Source organism: Apodemus sylvaticus, chromosome 7, assembly GCF_947179515.1.
Source record: "Apodemus sylvaticus chromosome 7, mApoSyl1.1, whole genome shotgun sequence".
Lineage (NCBI taxonomy): Eukaryota > Metazoa > Chordata > Mammalia > Rodentia > Muridae > Apodemus > Apodemus sylvaticus.
The window spans coordinates 116,702,689-116,723,329 of NC_067478.1; the positions used below are offsets into that span (position 1 = coordinate 116,702,689).

Consider the following 20,641-nt stretch of genomic DNA (forward strand, 5'->3'; position numbering starts at 1 on the left):
AGGAACCACCAGACTGATTTCCAGAGTGGTTGGACCAGCTTGCAACCCCACCAGCAGTGGAGGAGTTTCTTCACATCCTCACCAACTTTCTTCACCTCTTTCTTCACATCCTCACCAACACCTCCTGTGTCCTGAGTTTTTTAATCTTAGCTATTCACACTGGTCTGAGGTGAAATCTCAGGGTTGTTTTGATTTGCATTTCCCTAAAGATTAATGATGTTGAATGTTTTTTAAGATGCTTCTCAGTCATTTGAATTTCTTCATGTGAAAATTCTTTGTTTAGCTCTGTACCCCCATTTTGAATAGGGTTATTTGGTTTTCTGGGGTCTAACTTCTTGATTTCTTTGTATATATTGGATATTAGCTCTTTGTCAGATGTAGGGTTGGTGAAGATCTTTTCCCAGTTTGTTGGTTGCTGACTTGTCCTTTTGGTGGTGTCCTTTGCCTTACAGAAACTTTGTAATTTTATGAGGTCCCATTTGTTAATTCTTGATCTTAGAGCATAAGCTATTGTTGTTCTGTTCAGGAACTTTCCCCCCTGTACCGATGTCCTCAAGGGTCTTCCCCAGTTTCTTTTCTATTAGTTTCAGTATGTCTGGCTTTATGTAGAGGTCCTTGATCCACTTGGAGTTGAGATTAGTACAAGGAGATAAGGATGGATCAATTCATATTCTTTTGCATGCTGACCTCCAGTTGAACCAGCACAATTTATTGAAAAGGCTATCTTTTTTCCTCTGAATGTTTTCAGCTCCTTTGTCAAAGATCTAGAGGCCATAGGTGTATGGGTTCATTTCTGGATCTTCAACCCTATTCCATTGATCTGCCTACCTGTCACTGTACCAATGCCATGCAGTTTGTTTTTTTTTTTTCCTGGTTCAACTCTCCATCATTAATCCATCTCTCCCAAGATACAAAGGCAGGCCAAGCCTCCCTGAAGGCTGGAAACCCGGTTCTTCTTGTTCTTCAGGAGGTAGGTGGTCAGGTTGCTGGCTTCTATTCTTTGAGAACAGTGGGCTGGGGGAGATCACAGGAAGAGAAGCTACATCACAGAACACTTGTGAATTGAAGGTTTAACACACCAATAGAGCTCTAGGTACATTGCATACAGTGCTCAATACCCACAACCCTGAAAAAATCAAATACATCACAAGATGCACAGGCACATTAATTACTTGTTCTAGTAGGATTACAAAATGGTATAGACTCAAGGGAGTAGACTGACTAAAATTTTGCTCTTTAAGAAAATATTTATTTGTACATAAGCAGAAATGTATAAAGCAAGTAAGTGTGGCAGCCATGTATGGAAGGTAAATGTAACCTTAAATTCTCTTTGCTTTTGTTTGTTTTAACTTTGTTTAGTTGTGTTTTATTTTTGTTTGATTTGTTTTGTTTCACTTTGTTTTAGACAAGATCTCTTACTTAATCAGGATCTTGCTAATTTGTATAGACTCTTTGGCTAGTTGAGCTATGCACATCCACAGTTCTCTGTTTTCTGAGGCACTATTCCAGTCATGGATCACTGAACGCTGCTTTTTCTATAAATACTGCAAGTGGGATGTAGGTCCTCATGCTCACACAGTAAGCACTCTCCCTACTGAGCCTTCTCATGTTCTCAACTCATTATGAACCCTGCACTGCTCAAGTAGCAAAAGTCTATCCAAAAGCAAAACACAATCTCCTTAAAACAAAACCACAAAGGGATGAATTTACTTTTTCCAAAACCAAAAGCATATTAATGGATTAATTTCTTTGACAATAAAGAAAAATTCAAAATTTGGTTTAGGATTCAAAGTAAATTTTAAAATAAAGGATAAAATTGAAAAAATTGGCTTGTATTTTCTTCAGACTATTATTTTCATAGTAGCAAATGAAAGAATACAGAAGACCAAGCAGAAAAAAGTATTTACATGGTCATTAAGACGATTAAATCTTTGCATGTTGTCCTTATCCCTCACTCATATTGAAGGACATTAATAATAATTCTTAAGTCATAGTAAATTGTCATGATTAGTTCAAACACAGCTATCCTCCAGTTATTGTTGGTTAGTGTATTTTGTTTTGGCTATAGGATGATTCTCACATAAGGCCATCACCAACACATATACTAAGAACATGAACAATACATAGCATGTATCAGTATCAGGGATTGTGGTTGCATTGGATATTTTGGTATACCTCCTAAGTAATGCAGCACTGCAAACCTGAGTTTATTTTTGTCAAGAATAAAACACTTGGAGCAAACAAGAATAATTCTAGATGAAGAGAGACAGTCCCTGGGTAATTTCCAAACATTCCTGGCACTCCTCTTCTTCTTCTAGTAGTTAATTTCTATTCTGGGTAGGTACACAGAGGTTCCTGGGGAATTGCACTGAAGAACAATAGACTGTGGTTGCAGTCCACGACTTCCATCTTCCTCTCATCTCACAATAGAAGAGGCAGAACAATTACTTGTGCAGTGTTCAGTAATTGTAGGATCATGGGAAGAATGTAGTGCAGTCTGTGAATAATTACCTCTTTGATGCAGCAGGCTGAGAATAAATCCCTTCTGAAATTTCTTTACAAAGTTCTTTGCCATTGGTACCAGCATAGTGGGGTATTCCTGTGAAAACCTGACCATATTTTGGGGAGGAATGTGGAAGGACTTTGGAACTTTGAGCTAGAAAAGCCATTGGAATATTAAGAGCTCGTTGGAAAGTTCTGTAGGAGCATGGAAGACAATGTTAAGAACAGTGCAAAAGATGGAGGCTTGGCTTGTGAAATTTCAGAGGGAAGATTAAAGACTCTTACAGTGGCCATGTTTTGATTGTGAAGATTCTGTGGTTTTGGTTAGCTGGGGCTGAAGAATCAGCTGTGAGTAACAAAGATACCAGAGCCACTAAAGCAAACCTTTATGTTACTGGAACTATCAATGCTGGTTAGCTGGAGCTAAGAAATTAGCGGTGATTAATAAGAGACCAGCATCACTGAGGTGAAATCTTCTGGGAAGTGTTTTCTGAGAGCACAGAGGCTGTGTTCCAGAGATAGCCACAGTTGTATTTTGTGCTGTGACTGGACTTGGTACTGTGTAAGAGTCACCCAGGTGGTACTGGTTTTAACGGCATGAAGGGGTCATGAAGAGCAGCTGAGGCTCTTGGCACAGTGAGAGGCCATGGAAGGCCATTGGTGAAGGTCCAGCCTCAGTTGCAATTGATAGCCCAGGACTTGAAGGGGTCAGGCATAGGAGCAGAGGCTTTTCACCATCAAGAGAGCCTTTGAGAGGCTATTGGTGAAGCCTAATTACAGTGGAAGATAGCAGCAGTGGAGTACAGGCAGCTGGTACCTAGACAAGCTGTGTGCTACAAAGGGCAGGACTGAAGAAGTGACCCAAGCCCTTGGAGGAGCCCAGAAGATCGTGAGTTGGATCTCAGACATTGAATCATTGGAGTTTGAGGTTTGCTTTTGGTTGTGACTGTGCCCTGATATGTTTCCCTCTGAAAGGAAGAAAGTATTTTATTGGAGCCCACAGTTAAGAGACTTTGAATTTTTAAAGGACTTTGAATTTTAAAGATGTAGGACATTTTAAGGTGATTGAACTTTTAATATGTAAAGACTGTGGGACTTTTAAAGTAATTTAGATCTTGGGGATGAAAAAGAAATTAAGAGTTGAGGCTTAATAGTAATGTGTTTGTGTGTCAAGTTGACAAGGGGTCAATTGTACTGGCTAGTTATATGTGTCAACTTGACACAGGCTGGAGTATTCACAGAGAAAGGAGTTTCAGTTGGGGAAGTGCCTCTATGAGATCCAGCTGTGGGGCATTTTCTCAATTAGTGATCAAGTGGGGAGGGCCCCATGTGGGTGGTACCACCTTTGGGCTGGTGTTCTTGGGTTCTATAAGAGAGCAGGCTGAGAAAGCCAGGGGAAGCAAGCCAGTAAGAAACATCCCTCCATGGCCTCTGCATCAGCTCCTGCTTCTTGACCTGCTTGAGTTCCAGTCCTGACTTCCTTTAGTGATGAACTGCAGCATGGAAGTGTAAGCTCAATAAACCCTTTCCTCCCCAAATTGCTTCTTGGTCATGATGTTTGTGCAGGAATAGAAACCCTGACTAAGACAAATGATGTTCATGCACCATAACCATCAGGTGGTGTTTTGAAACCCTGGTTTCATTTCTTTTTATTTTTTTCTGAGTTTGTAGATATGTATTTTTTTCTTTATTTACATTTCAAATGATTTCCCGTTTTCTGGCTCCCCACTCCACAAAAGTCCCATAAGCCCTCTTCCCTCCCCCTGTTCCCCCATCTACCCCTTCCCACTTTCCTGTTTTGGTATTCCCCTATACTGCTGCACTGAGTCTTTCCATAACCACAGGCTCCTCCTGTGTTCTTCTTGGACATCATTTAATATGTGGATTATGTCTTGGGTATTCAAAGTTTCTAGGCTAATATCCACTTATCAGTGAGTGTATACCATAATTGATCTTTTGAGACTGGGTTACCTCACTTAGTATGATGTTCTCCAGCTCTATCCATTTGTCTAAGAATTTCATGAATTCATTGTTTCTAATGGCTGAATAGTACTCCGTTGTGTATATATACCACATTTTTTTTTATCCATTCCTCTGTTGGGGGACACCTGCGTTCTTTCCAGCTTCTGGCTACTACAAATAGCGCTCCTATAAACATAGTGGAGCATATGTTCTTATTGCATGCTTGGGATTCCTCTGGGTATATGCCCAGGAGTGGTATAGCAGGGTCCTCCGGAAGTGTCATGCTCAGTTTTCTGAGAACCACCAGACTGATTTCCAAAGTGGTTGCACCATCTTGCAATCCCACCAGCAGTGGAGGTGTGTTCCTCTTTGTCCACATCCTCACCAACACCTACAGTCTCCTGAGTTTTTGACCTTAGCCATTCTGACTGGTGTGAGGTGAAATCTCACGGTTGTTTTGATTTGCATTTCCCTAATGATTAATGATGCTGAACATTTCTTAAGGTGCTTCTCAGCCATCTGAAGTTCTTCATGTGAAAATTCTTTGTTTAGCTCTGTACCCCACTTTTTAATAGGGTTATTTGGTTCTCTGGGTTCTACCTTCTTGACTTCTTTTATATTTTATATATAAGCCTTCTGTCAGATTTCGGGTTGGTGAAGATCCTTTCCCACTCTGTTGGTTGATGTTTTGTCCTTTTGACAATGTCCTTTGCCTTACAGAAATGTATTTTTATGAGGTCCCATTCGTCTATTATTGATCTTAGAGCGTAAGGTATTGGTGTTCTATTCAGGAACTTTTCCCCTGTGCCCATGTCCTCAAGGGTTTTCCCCAGTTTCTTTCCTAATAGTTTCAGTGTGTCAGGTTTTATGTGGAGGTCCTTGATTCACTTGCAGTTGAGCTTAGTACAAGGAGATAAGAATGGATAGATTCACATTCTTCTGCATGCTGTCCTCCAATTGAACCAGCACCATTTGTTGAAAAGACTATCTTTTTTCCACTGGATGCTTTCAGCTCCTTTGTCTAAGATCAAGTGACCATAGGTGTGTGGGTTCATTTCTGGGTCTTCAATACTATTCCATTGATCTGCTTGCCTGACATTGTACCAATACCATGCAGTTTTTATCACTATTGCTCTGTAGTAATGTTTGAGGTCTGGGATACTGATTACCCCAGAAGTTCTTTTACTGTTGAGACTAGTTTAGGCTATCCTGGGTTTTTTGTTATTCCAGATGAATTTGAGAATTGCTCTTTCTAGCTCTATGAAGAAGTGAGTTGGGATTTTGATGGGGATTGCATTGAATCTGTAGATTGCTTTTGGCAAGATGGCCATTTTAACTATATTAATCCTGCCAATCCATGAGCATGGCAGATTTTTCCATTTTCCATATTCTTCCATTTCCTTCTTCAGAGACTTGAAGTTCTTGACATACAGACCTTTCACTTGTTTGGTCAGAGTCACACCAAGGTACTTTATATTGTTTGTGGCTATTGGAAGGGTTTCATTTCCCTAATTTCTTTCTCAGCCTACTTATCCTTTGAGCATAGGAAGGCTACTGATTTGCTTGAGTTGATTTTATAACCTGCCACTTTGCTGAAGTTGTTTATCAGCTGTAGGAGTTCTTTGGTGGAGTTTTTTGGGTCACTTAAGAATACTATCATATCATCTGCCAATAGTGATAGTTTGACTTTTTCCTTTCCAATTTGTATCCTTTTGACCTCCTTATATTGTCTAATTGCCGTAGCTAGTACCTCATGTATGATATTGAAAAGATATGGAAAGAGGAGGCAGCCTTGTCTAGACCCTGATTTTAGTGGGATTGCTTCAAGTTTCTCTCCATTTAGTTTGATGTTGGCTACAGGTTTACTATATATTTCTTTTACTATGTTTAGGTATGGGCCTTGAATTCCTGTTCTTTCCAAGACTTTAAGCATGAAAGGATGCTGAATTTTGTCAAATGCTTTTTCAGCATCCAATGAAATGACCATGTGTTTTTTTTTCTTTGAGTTTGTTTATGTAGTAGATTGCATTGATGGATTTCCATATATTGAACCATCCCTGCATCCCTGGGATGAAGCCTACTTGATCATGGTGAATGATCATTGGGATGCGTTCTTGGATTTGTAGATAAGACCTAATGTGAAGGACCAACATATAAGTTTCTTAAGAATAATAATAAAAATAGTAATAAAGGCTTATGTGATAGCTGTGTTTTACAGTGCTTTCCTTGCAATTCTGAGGCTCAGTGTTCAATTCCCCAGCACCCATACTAAAGGGGGAAGGAGGGAGGGGAGAGAAGAAAGAATAAAAAAGAATGGAGAGGGAAGGAGGGAAGAAAAAAGAAAGAAGGAAGGAAGAAAAGAAGACAGGAAGAAAGAAAGAAAGAAAGAAAGAAAGAAAGAAAGAAAGAAAGAAAGAAAGAAAGAAAGAAAGAAAGAAAGAAAGAAAGAAAGAAAGAAAGAGAAAGAAAGAAAGAAAGAAAGAAAGAAAGAAAGAAACAAACAAAGAAAGAAAGAAACAAAGAAAGAAAGAAACAAAGAAAGAAAGAAACAAAGAAAAGGTATAGTGTCAAGTGTCATGGATGTACAATCTTAACTCATGAGAGGTGTAGCCTTGAGGATCACTGGAACTCATTGGAAATCCATTCTAGCACACCTTATAAATACTTGGCCAATTAAAGACCCATCTTAAAAAAGCAAGATGAACAATTCATAGGTGTCATGTATGCAGTTCCATATGCAGTGTCCCCCAAACACATATGTACACACATGTGTAAACATATACCCAATCACAGATATGTCCAAACACACCCCCCACACACAGACACCAACACACACACACACATCACATATACAAATATACATATACACATACACACATGTAATCAATAAATAAACATGTGTCAGAAAAAACATTTACTTTAACCAAAAATTCAAAAAGGATAATGCTTATATGACTTCCAGCCTTTCTCTCACTATATAGAGAGTCATATATATTTCCTTTATGGTTGATGGCACATTTACCAATCAAGAGTAACCGTATCTATCCTTGGTACCTATCAGCTGAGACTTATGTCTGAGTCTTCTTTATAATGAAACTGTCCACTTTTGAAGAAACTTGTTCTGTATAATAGAGATGTCTATGGGTGATGCCTCAACCCTAGTTTAGAGAGAAAAAATAGCTAAATAACTTTAAAACATGTGTCTCTCTCATCCTTCCCGTCCTTTAACTGTAACAGGTTCTATGCTGGTGCCACTGACCATCAACTTCACTGTCACTAATCTGGAGTATGTGGAGGCTATGCGTCACCCTGGATCCAGAAAGTTCAACATGACTGAGAGAATCTTTCAGAAACTGGTGAGACACCCACTCCAGTGTATACAAGCCCACCTACAGATGAAAGCTACGCTCACCAACCCAACTCATGACTCTTGTGTGTAGTTTTAAAATCACTACTGCCCTTTCCCAGGAAGGATAACACTACCAAGTCCTCACAGCTTCCCTTTCTATCCACCTCTAGGACCCTTAAATCTGTAGATAAAAAACACAATACAGTCAATTCCTTATAATTTGCTTTCTTAGTACAATTGCTGGGCACAGATATCTCCCACCTGGAATAGTGTGCCCTTTCCAATTTATTATCTCCATCTCTCTATGTTTGGGCCTGAGGCGCAAAGGCTCCTGGGTGTGAGAGTTCTGGCAGAGTGTTGGGGGAATACCAGGAAGTCATTTCCACCACCGCTGTTGCCATCTCCTGTGGCAGCTGCTGTTGCTGATACCACCATCTTAGTTACCCAAGTTGCTCTGAACTGAGTCAGTTCTCATGGGCTAACAAAAGACTGCATAGCCAGGGAGGATTGCAGCAGAGTTGATGGTGCTGCTTCCAGAGAACAGACCTCTTCCCTCAAGTTATAACTCTTATGACAGAAACTCTCAGATGACGGAGAAATTCTTGTATATCTTTAATCCTCCCCCATAGGATCCAAGATAGGGTTTATATACAGTTTTGGGGTGATTCAGGGTTTGACAGCAGGTATTTCTCATTAGCTTAGACTGAGAGCTTAGGGAAACCTTACTTATACGTAGGAAGGCCTGGTGCTGCTCCTAAGAGACTGATAGCCATACATCTTCTGTGGGGAGTAGGTGTTGGGGTGTTGGGGGTGTTGTGGGGCCCAGGGGCTGGTGACCAAATTCCTTCCAGCTTATGGAAGCTCCTCCCACAAGGTCGAAGGTGGAACCCCCCTCCCCCAGGTTCCTGGGGATCAAAATTGTTGCTCCACCTAGGACCAGGCTTCCTGTGCACAGATCACCTCTTTCCTGACACACGTGCCCCAAACTTCAGTGGCAAGCCCCATGTAGCTACTGCAAACATCCTTGGCCACCTGCTTGTAGTAGAGGCAACAGGCCCAAGCTCTTACTCAGACCTTACATGATTGCTGTGTTTTCTTCCTCCAAAGCATGACAGAGAAGGTCACCCTCCTTCCTTGCATCTGCCATTTCCTCCTGGAACCCAGAAGTCCAACCTGTACCCACTGCCCAGCAATTGCCCTCCCCTTCTTTATTGACAAATCAAGAACCAGGGTTAGCATCGGAATCTCCACTTACACATGACCATGAAGGAGGCCCTAACAACCTCATACATAGTTCATAAGTGAAAGACCTGAGCATGCATAACAATTTGCTCTTCTCATGTCTCTCTTACCCTTATCCTCAACATAGTTCTCATGCCTCTTACCTTTCTCCACAGCTCAGAGCACTATTCAGTAAAACCAGTATTGGCCCACTATACTCTGGATGCAGACTGATCTTACTCAGGTGAGAACTTATAGTAATAGGCCAGGAGCTGCAGAGGTAATTCAGTCAATAAAGTGTGTGCTGAGCAAGCATGAAGACCTGAGTTTGATCCCCAGCACCCACCTGAAAAGTCAGTCATGGCAATATATGTTTATAAACCCAGTGCTAGAGAAGTATATTACGGATGGTCCTGGGAATTGACTGGCCAGTTAGCTAAATCAGTATGTCTTAGGCCTCACAGTGGGAGAGAAATACGTATCTCAAAAACAAACAAAAAGCCAAGAGAGATGCTATCAAGATAGACAGGTAGAATAAACACTCTGACATCTATATGCATACATAGGCATGAGCAAGCGCACACACGCATGCTCTCTCTCTCTCTCTCTCTCTCTCTCTCTCTCTCTCTCACACACACACACACACACACACATAACAATTATGTTGGACCAGTCTTTCCTCAGATATTTCTAGGCCAGTTTAGTCAGCTTGCCTTCTGTTTTTATGTCCCCAGCACTGGAAAATTTAGAACACATGACCTCAAGTTACATGTGAGTTCCTGATTCTTCCATTTGTCCTCAACTCTCATGGCATGCAAGTCCCACAGGATCCTAATGCTCAGATATTCTTAATTGTTTCTTTTTCTCTGACTTTGAAATAAAGGAGAGTTGCTGGGGTTGGGGGATTAAGTTCTGTGCATAGAATCCTTCTCAAGACAATGTGATTTTCCATTTGGTAAAACTAATTCATGTTTACATCTCTTGTAAATATGACTCTTCTAGGCCCTGTGACATGATGCTGTAGGTTTGAGTCTTGCATTATATTTAACACTTTCACTTCCAAGTCTACTCATAGTCACAAATTAAGTATTAGAAGTCAGCATATTCATAGAGTATAAGTCTGGATTTTCAGCAATATGCCAGATGTTTCGTTTCTTCTGGGCCTTTAGTACCTGTCTCAGACATTTTTGCATCCCTCCCCAGATAACCTATTTAATGTCAATTCCCTTGCCTGCTTTTCCCAGGCTTGAACACAATGGGACAGCCACAGGAGTAGATGCCATCTGCACCTACCACCCCAACATTTCTAATAAAGGGCTAGACAGAGAGCGTTTATACTTGGAGCTGAAAAGACTAATCGTCATGAAGCTAGGGCCCTACATCCTGGACCAAAACAGTCTCTATGTCAATGGTGAGCTATATTTAAGAGTCACAGTGTTCTCCTCCCACACCCTTATTTTTCCAATCCCACCCAATTTTCTCTCCTTTTTCATTATCTATGTAGGTTATACACAGCAGATTCTGGTTACCACCCATAGTCGTGAGTATCTTGAATCTTCATTGTTCTTTACTAAGTCCATGCGTCTGAGTCTCTGTTTCATGCCTGCAACCCTTATGGGAAGAACAAGGAAGGTGTCACTTCCTTATGTCTCCTCAGGGATACGGTCTGCAGTCAAAACACTTGGGCTTTTTTTTTTTCAGCTTCCGTGATGGCCACTGTTTCTGAAGGAATGCCAAACATTTCTTCTACCCCAACAGGTATGAATTCTCCATGGTTTAAATTGTCCAAGTCATTTAAAAAATAAGTAGAGATCTAAGGCAGATGAAAAATGTCAGCAGACACCAAAGAGATGTAATAGAGTCTTCCCAGGTCCCTGGGGAATCTTTGATTACTAAACACTTACCAACCACATAAAACATTCCCTAGAACTCATTTCTAAAACTTTGAATTCTATACCATCCAACATCCATAACTAGCTTCATTCTGCCATGGCTAGTTGATGAGGGTATTTATTTAGTGTGTAATGGCTGTTGTGCAAGGAGCAAGAACATTTATCAATCAACCCTCTAGTTTATTAAATAAACAGTCAGTAATAAGTTTGTTTTAATAACTATTTTCTGGCACTGAAGATATAGCTTAATTTGGAGAATGCTTACCTAGCATGCACAAAATTCCAAGAGACATCACATAAAGGGAGCCTTGCAGTTCATGCTTGTAACTTGGGAGATGGAGAAAGAAGGATCAGAAGTTAGCCTGGGCTACAAAAGAGCTAGTTGTTTTCTGTTTTGTTTTGTTTTGTTTTGTTTTGTTTTGTTTTGTTTTTGATAGGGGAGGAGAGAAGAAAAAAACCTTTGTTATTGAATAGATTAAATAGATAAGAGTTTATTTCTGATAATTATCTGATTACAAAAGTATAGTTCTATCTTTTTAGTAGAATTTTAGAGGTTTGATTTGTCCAAAATCTATGAATCCAATATTTCTCTTTTCTGCATTCCTTCCCCACCTACTCTGCAATATTTTCTATGTTGAATCTGCCAAAGTTACCAGAAAGGTTTTTAAATAGAACAAGAAAAATCCATCTGCTCATCACTGGGATTTAGTAAACAACTTGTAATGTTTAACTCTAGTAGTGTGCACTGTATAATATAGTGACATACACATTTGTTACATTTCTCATTGTGGTGACAAAATGCTGCATAAGAAGTCCCTTTAGAGTATCAAGGCTTGTTCTGAGTTACTGTTTGCAGTAATCTGCCATGGAAGAGAAGGCATAGTGGTAGGAATGAAAGATGACTGTTCTCACTGCATCAGGAAATAGAAAGGAAGTAGGACTGGGCTCACTTACTCCAGCAAGGCTCCACTTCTTCAAGGTTCCACAACACAACTTTCTCAACCACTTCTACCAGTTGAAGACCAATAATTCAAACACATGAGTCTTTCAGCAACATTTCTCATTCAAGCCACATCAAGATTCATAAAACTCCTATGATATTGTCATGTATGCAACTCCAGGGTTTGTGTTGAAAGTACTATTTGATGAGAATCAACCGTTGATATGTTGCTGAAAATATAAAAAGATGGAAATGGAAGGATGACTCAGTAGTTGAGGAGTGCCTTTCCAGAAGATCCACACTCAGCTTTAACTCCATTTGCAGGAGATTTGATGCCTTCTCTGGCCTCAACATGTTTCTGTAAATATGGCACACATTCAGACATACATATATAAATACATTTAAATAATTAAAAATTACTTAAAAATACAAAAATAATCTAAACCTAGTATATCAACACAACCTCTCGCATATTAAGTGAACAATATATTAATGCAATAATACAGATTATAGCTGCTGTTTATATTTATATCTTCATTTTTGTGGTTGCATGAACTGGGACAAATTACTGACCTTCCCATTGGCCAGACTTTCCATCTGTAAAATGGAAATTACATTAACATCACTTAATCCTATTAAGTGAATTATGACAGTCTCTCCAGCCTCTCCACATTTTTAAAGATAGTTTCTTACACAAAAGCTATAGCTTAACAATTCAATTAGGCTGACTAACCAATGAACTCCAGGAGTGCATCTGTCTCTGCCCTTTCAAAGCTGTGGTTACAGGCCTGCACAATAGTTCTTGGCTTCTCCCCGTTCACTCTTTTAACATGAGTGCTAGAAATCTGAACTTAAATGTCCATGCTTGTAAAAAAACAAACAAAAAATTTCATGCTTCTGCAGTAGTCACTTTACCAATTATTCAATCTTCTTGGCCTCTCATTTATAAATTATTTTCTTTAGTCCTTTCAGAGATAGAAACTGGTGGATTTATTAACTAAGTATTAATTTATATAGTAATTCAGTTGAGATCAGCTGCTTAAGTTTCATAACTAACCAGTTGACTAGCATGTTGTATTAAGAAGTATTTTTCTTGATTGATGAGATGAAAGCGAAGGTCATTTGCAAATACACATATGTCTTGACTACTTGATAATTGAAAAAGAAATGGTCTTCTGTCTGCATAATTCATAGGGATTACTAGAAATCAGGGGTCATTTTATAGTGCATGAAGATTTCATGTGATCCTGTATACTTACTCTCCACTTTTTATTATGACAAATCAACTGTCAGAATGAACAGAATTGGATCTGTGTGCAAATTATTTCCAGTGGTTACTGGAATCCTTATTTTACAGCATATTTTCTGGGCCATGATAGTATAAGAAGTACAAAAAAATATCTTGCTGTGAAAAAAAAATCACATTAGGATTGGAATAATTGGTCAATCAAGTAAAATGCTTCGAACACAGTCATGAGATTCCAATCAAGTTCACCTCTGCAGCACTCATGGAAAAAAATGGATGTAGCAGTTTATACCTGTAATGACAACATGGGGGAGGAAAAGACAGGAACATTCCTGAGGTGTACAAGGCAGTTAGTCTAGGCAAGGCAGTGAGCGCCACATTCAGTGAGAGATCTCTTCTCAAAAACAAAACAAAACAAAAAAAAGAAGTACAAAAAAAAAATAGAAGACAGAAGAAATGATCTCTGGCCACAAATGCACATTTATATAGACATATGTAATATACATGAACACATATACAAAAAAATTATCCTTTACTGACTACTTAAGGCTTATGTGATAAAAATACCAGTGACATAAAAATAAGATTCTAATGTAGGAGCTTATAGTCATATATAATAAATCACCCCAGATCATGAAAGTACTACAATTATGTGACCTGTGTTCTGCCAGTTAGAAATGTTGAGGCTGGAAACACACTATTGAATGTCTTAGTTCTTAAATCAATAATAAATATGTGCATCTCTAAGAAAAGATGTAGATTATTTTTCAGAAGCCTTTATCCTGGTTTTTATAATGGTGGGAATAACATAACTTACTACACACAGTATACAATAGTTCCACATCTTTATACCATTGTTTCTCAGAATGACTATACATTCTGAGAAAAGTGAAATGAAATCTTAGTGGATTTTCTATCTACATTTTTCTATCTGTTTGTATCTGTGCTAATATATGACCCTTTTGTACCATTATATATACCCATAAGACCCTGGGTCATCATAGCTGAGAGAAACTTGCATATAAGTGTTTATTGTAACACTTTTCATAATAGCTGAGTTTTGGGACCAATTGCATTGTTTATAAACAAATCAGTGAAGAAAATGTGCTACATATGGACAATGGAGCTCTGTAGCAATAAAAAATAAGTTATCTCAATTATAGGAAAACTGATGCAACTTGCTATACATTGTGAATTGTTAGACTCAGACAAATATAATGTTTCCTCTCATTTGTGAGTCTTAAGTTTCATGTGTGTTTATATATAATATTTATGAATAGATGATAAAAGTTAAAGTGTTAATTGTCTTAGGGAACAAATGGAATAAGAGAGGTGGGAAGTGGGAGCAAAAAAGTGGAAGGCTGTGAGTTGTGTGGGGAAAGGGTATGGTCCAAGCACATTATAGGCTTGCAGGAAAGTGTACAGCATAGCAAAATTGGAAAATAAAAGTGGGAAAAAATAGATTTACATTATAAAAACTCAGAAGCAAGGGGTGACTATAGGCTTGATAGCTACCTGGAGAGAAAGAAATACTTCTATTCTGCTTCATGGTGAAGCTACCTCTATACAGCAATCCTACTTATCCTTGGTAATTCAGTTGAAGATCTGGTAAGGTTGCTTCCCTCCCTGCCCCCTAAAGAATCTGTGTTTCTTACAGAAAAAAAAAAAACTCCCCAGTGCTTAAATATGTACATAGTTGTTGCTGAAGTCCAGAGAGAAACAAAAGCATGAGCTTTGTGTCATCTCCTCTGCAGCCACCAGCCCTGTCCTGGTACATTTCACCATCAACTTTACCATCACTAACCTGGAGTTTGAGAAAGATATGGGTCACCCTGGATCCAGGAAGTTCAATATCACTGAGAGAACCCTACAAAGCCTGGTGAGAGGCCTGCTCATTGCATCCATCCCCACCTATCGGCCATGCCATGCCCTTGAAGAAACTACTGCCTACCTCATCCTGACTATACATATATATGCAAGTCGAACTCACCATTGCCTGATTTGTACATCTCACTATTTGTCCTCTCTATCCTGTATTCCTCCTCCTCATCCTTCTCCTCTTTCTTTACAGCTCAGGCCCTTGTTCAACAAAACCAGTTTTGGTCAATTGTATTCAGGCTGCAGGCTAACCTTGCTCAGGTGAGTCTTTAAAATAGAAGGCCACAGTTACTTAAAGTTCTCTCAGACCAAAGATTGTGTTCAGATTCCTCCCTGCATTTCTGCATGTCTTATGCACAGGAGAATTCAGGAAATACCATATCTGGTACCAAAATATCTCCTGATTTTGCCACTTCTCCCACAATCCATCAACTTGTTTCTGATCATGTGCTCTGGATTCCTTCTTTCCTGTCTTAACTTTGAAATAAAAGAACATTTCCTGTGAACCCTAATACTGAACCAAATGATTTCTCTTAAGACAAATATGCCCTCTATGGTCACTATTTTTGACATTTGGTGTTCTGATTCTTCTTCTTCATATGTCTCATTTATGATCTCTCCTTCTCCTGTAACCAGCACTTGCTTATGTGATTCTTGTAATTGATAAAAATTTGACTCACTGTCTGCCCAGGGTCACACATTACTGCAGGTCAATACGATAGAAAATGTACAACTGAGTTTGTAAGTCTCTATATGATATTTCTGTTCTTCTGAATTCTTCAGTTGATGTTCTAGGTATCACAGAATCCCTCCTCAGGGAATCCATTTATCATCATTCTTCTTATTTAACCTTTCCAGGCCAGAGAAAAATAGGACAGCCACAGGGGTGGATGCTACTTGTACCTACCACCTAGACCCTGCTGGCCACAGGCTGGAAAGTGAACAGATATATGAGGAGCTGAGCCATCTGACCCAGAGTGTCACCCAGATTGGCCCCTATACCCTGGACCAGAACAGTCTCTATGTCAACAGTGAGCATCAGCCAACTGTGCTTTGCTATATTGCAGAGCCCATGCCCTCCCTCTCTGGGCTTCCTTTTCCTCAATTCTACTACAATTTGAATCTTCTGTTCTCTCTGTAGGTTACACAAACCAGATGCTGGCTACTACCCCCAGAGGTAATTACTCTAAGTTTCCTTAATTTCCTTCTATACTTATCACTATACACAGCTCTTTGAAATATAAGAAGGCAAAATCCCATTGTTCCCATTTCATTCTTCACCAAACTTCCAGGCTGAGATGAGTAGCAATTTAAAACCTAGCAAAACCCAGATCAGGATACCCTTCAAGGTATCTCTACATAGATGGCATTTCTACTCTAAATAGATGTCTTTTCTCCCCCACAGTCTCTATGATTAGCATTGTTTCTTCAAATAAACCAAATCCCATCTCCAATTCCACAGGTAAAATTTTCTCTGAAAATACTTCTAGTGACTCCTGAAATTGCAGGAGGCAGGATAAGAGGTGGAGGGGTATGTCCCAGAGCATCCCAAGGTTGACCCTTGATAGTGATAGAAGACCTTCAAAGGTCTGATAATTCTCAGAATACTATTTCCCACCCCAACACCAGTCTCCAATGTCATTCTCTGTTGCCTGATTCTTAATGTAGGTGTCTACTAACTTCTAAATCTTTCTCAAAGCCTTGAATGAGTATTAACCAGCAGACCAGTTAGTCAAGAACAAATTTGTACAGGAAGCAATCTATAAAATATCAACTCATGAATTATCAGCTTCCTAATTTGACTCACTTGACCAAATGACCAAGGTCCCTGAATAAATGTGTGTGTGTGTGTGTGTGTGTGTGCGCGTGTGTGTGTGTGTGTGTGCGCGAGCGCGCGTGTGTGTGTGTGTGTGTGTGTGTGTGTGCGCGCGTGCATGCAAATGTGTGTGGAAGCCAGAGGTGACCTTGTCACTTTGGTGATATAGAGCTGTCCTCAGTTGTCACATTGGTGATATAGAGCTGAGAGTTGGTTCATTAAATAATGTACTTGCTATATAAACATGAGAAGCAAAGTTTGGGTTCCCAGAACTCTTACAAAATCTGGACGAGCATAGCAGCTTCCCTATAATCCCAGAATCCAAAAGTGAGTACAGGGACTCTCTGTAACGAACTAGAAAGACCATACTAGCAGAAAGGGCAAGCTTGGGTTCCCTGCAAGAGAGCTTGCCTTAATGTATAAGATGAACTATGACTGGAGAACACACCTGACATCAACCTTGGGTCTCACACATGTGTACATGTATCTGCACACACATATGCCCCACATGTATGCAAACACAGATACATATATACACGTACCATAATCACCACAATCCACATACATATACCCAAGTAGATAAATTCATGGTTCTAATTGCCTTTGCTTTTTCTCAGAACTCTATGACCCAAGGCTTTACTCTGAACTGACCATTGATCTGGCTTAGAAAAATAAGCCTTGTACCCTAGACATCCAAGGTCTCCTCCTCTGATGGATGCTCCCCATTGGGCAAACCTATTAGTGATGCATAGATAAAGCTATGTACAGCGGCCATGCTGTGACATGAAAAGAATCAATAGAGAGAACAATTAGTCAAAAGCAGTGATAAAAGCATGTGCAGTTTACCGGTGGCTACACAACTGCAAAGCATGTTTTTACCATGACCCCCAGAACCCATTATTGCTAATAGTTCCTCAGCAAGGGATGGGCTAGGTGAACCTATTCTCCATCTATGTTTGTATAGGTAACAGCTGTTGTGAATTTAAGTGTATCAGCAGTGTGGTGTGTTAAAGACAGCATTCCACAGAGCTCCTTCCCATCTTCCTTTTATCTTCTTTCCTTCTATTATTTTGTGATAACCCCTGAGCTTTGAAGGGTATGATACAAATGTTCTGTGTATATCTAAGCACTAAAAGTTATTCTCAGCACTTTGACTAGTCATGGATCTCTTGAAGAACTTCTGTCTGCTGTAAAATGTGGTATCTTACCAAGACTAAAAGCATATACTATTATATTTTTATTACCACAAGGGTTTAAGCACTGGTATTCATATCATTTAAAATAAGAGGTTTCATTAATTTGTTCTGGGAGAGACAGGTCATACTGTTGTCCTACATGGTAATACCCAAGTAATATGAATATAAAATATATCCTAAACCCTAAATCTAATTCCTGTATGACATATACAATATATGAATATATAAATACATCCTAATGATGAATATAAATATAATATGAATGATATTATGAATACAAAATACATCCTAAACCCTAAAGCTAGTTCCTGTATGACTCAGGACTTAACTTCTCTCCTAATCTAATTGCAGCCCTGAGCTCTGCTCTACTAAGGTATACTCTTAACTTCACCATCACTAACCTACCCTACATGAATGACATGTGGGTCCCAGGATCGGCCAAGTTTAATAAAGTGGAGAAAATCCTGAATCTTCTGGTGAGACTTCTACCCACCTTCCTTGCATCACCTACTCTGTCACCTTTGGTCCTATTTGCTCATTTCAGCCATACCTGCATTTGATTTCCCAAATCACCAACCAAATCTCCATCCTGTTCTTTCTTGTTTTAGCTACCATCAGACACCCATATCCTACATGCCAAACTCAATGGCACCTTATTTACCTATTGCCTCAACTACTTAAGACTCATCCATACCATTCATCTACCCCCTCCTTTTCCTGGATTACTGATGCCCCATTTGCTCTGTATATCCCTGCCTTCTTGCCCCGTTCACTGTTACCACTTCCATCACAGTCTACCTGTCTCTAGTTCTAGTCACTGATGGTTGGCCCACCTACTCCATCCACACCTGTGTCCCTCTGTTACTACCCCAACTCATGCTCACTTAAATTACTTTTATAATATCTACTGAGCCTCTATGTACTGTTTCCCAGCCCTTCTCACCTATTCTTGCTCTATCTAAAGATTACACCACCTACTACCTATTTAACCAACCAATTTACTAAAGCCCTACCCACCACCCCCCTGTCTTGGTCTGCCATTTGTTTTTACCCATATTTCTCCTGTAACCTTCCATTGTGCTCTGCCCTCCCCTTCAATCCCTACCTACTTCTTTTTCTTTTCCCTCTGGTGACTTGCTCCCTCCCTTACCCCATTTACTGTTGCCCCATCCACCTAATCTTACCATAACACGTTTTACTTGTCCCATCCATTCACTAAGGTCCTACTCACAACCAACCCCCTCTTGCCTCACCTACAGATGCTCACTTACATTCTGTTCCCCACCCACCTGCTCCCAATCCACGTACTCCCTTCTTATCATTTCCACTTATCACTTGTCCATGAATTCAAGACTTGCTCACCTCCCTATCCCTATACTTTTTACTAGTACCTACCACATCTGTCTTGCTGTACTTTGCCTCACCTACTTTTCCAGACTTGGTTACTTCTCTCTTGCTTCACCAACTTATGCCCTAACTACCCACTCTATCCATGCCTACATACTTTGCCTTTACCATTGGTGACCTACCTACCTGCCCTTGCCCTACCCAGAGTTGTAGGTTACACTTACCTACTCTGGCCATACTATTGTCCCAACCCATTCACTACAGCCCTCCTCCAATCTAACACTGCCTCTGTCTCTCTCTTATACTTCATTCTCATGCTGCTCAGATCATTCATATGGCATCAGTCCTGTGCCCACCTATCCCATCCTTTCTACTTTTTTTCTTTCTATATCCACTGGTGCTTGTTCTAGCTGTCTGATCTTCATTCATCTCTCCCTTGTCACATTTAATGAATGCCCCTGAACTCACTAGTCTTGTCTATCTTCCACTTGCAATTTTGCCCACTTACCTTTATTACCTACCACTGCTTTATACCACATTCTTATTTTCACACTCATGAATGTCCCTGTTATAAATTCTAATTGGTCTACATCTCTACTGCCTCTCTCACCCAGCCAGGCTCATACACATTTTCCTTTACTACACATACTGTTTCTAGTATAACATTTCTTTCTCTCTTGCTCATTCCATTTTCCCCTATTTAGACCATTAACTGAACCCTCTCTCTTCTTCACAGCTCAAACCCTTGTTCCAAAATACCAGTGTTGGCCTACTGTATTCTAGTTGCAGACTGACTTCACTCAGGTGAGTCCTATAGAGGAGACCACCCAGAAAGGCTTAATAGAGTTTCTATACATACTTCTCTATGCCTAGGTCTTCTTTCTGTTCTCAGCCTTTTTGGCAGCCCAAGTTAGGCCTGATTCTATTTTCTCTTTCTTCTGAAATTCAGTATCTCAAGATGTATGTATTAGTTTCTATCACTGAAATGAAGAAAACAAAATGACAAGCCCTGAAATGATAAACTTATATTGAAAAGTTGTTTTTGTTTGACACATCCAGGTTTGCAAAAATTCAGCATGTATCTGAGCATAACCTTGAAGTGCTGATTCTTTTGCCTTTACCTCTTGAATATGGGATTACAGGTGCATGCTACCAGGCCTAGTGTGTGTGGTACTAGAGTGATGGCACCCTGCATCTCATGAACAATAGGCCAGCACTCTACCAACTGGTCTATATAACAAACCTAAGAGAAGAGTTTAGTTTTTTATCACAGATTTAGAAATAACTTTGTC

The 20,641-nt window shown here is 39.7% G+C and overlaps 1 protein-coding gene across 1 annotated transcript in view; it reads left to right on the forward strand.

Annotated features, from left to right (window-relative positions):
* The window catches only part of Muc16 (mucin 16, cell surface associated), a 243,453-nt gene that overhangs the window by 119,123 nt on the left and 103,689 nt on the right, over window positions 1-20,641 (forward strand). The window contains exons 28-38 of the mRNA XM_052189402.1: window positions 7,702-7,820; window positions 9,211-9,278; window positions 10,279-10,445; window positions 10,539-10,574; window positions 10,736-10,792; window positions 14,867-14,991; window positions 15,184-15,251; window positions 15,849-16,021; window positions 16,132-16,167; window positions 18,354-18,478; window positions 20,086-20,153. Of these exons, the coding sequence (XP_052045362.1) occupies window positions 7,702-7,820; window positions 9,211-9,278; window positions 10,279-10,445; window positions 10,539-10,574; window positions 10,736-10,792; window positions 14,867-14,991; window positions 15,184-15,251; window positions 15,849-16,021; window positions 16,132-16,167; window positions 18,354-18,478; window positions 20,086-20,153 (1,042 nt within the window). The remainder of the gene's footprint in view (window positions 1-7,701; window positions 7,821-9,210; window positions 9,279-10,278; window positions 10,446-10,538; window positions 10,575-10,735; window positions 10,793-14,866; window positions 14,992-15,183; window positions 15,252-15,848; window positions 16,022-16,131; window positions 16,168-18,353; window positions 18,479-20,085; window positions 20,154-20,641) is intronic.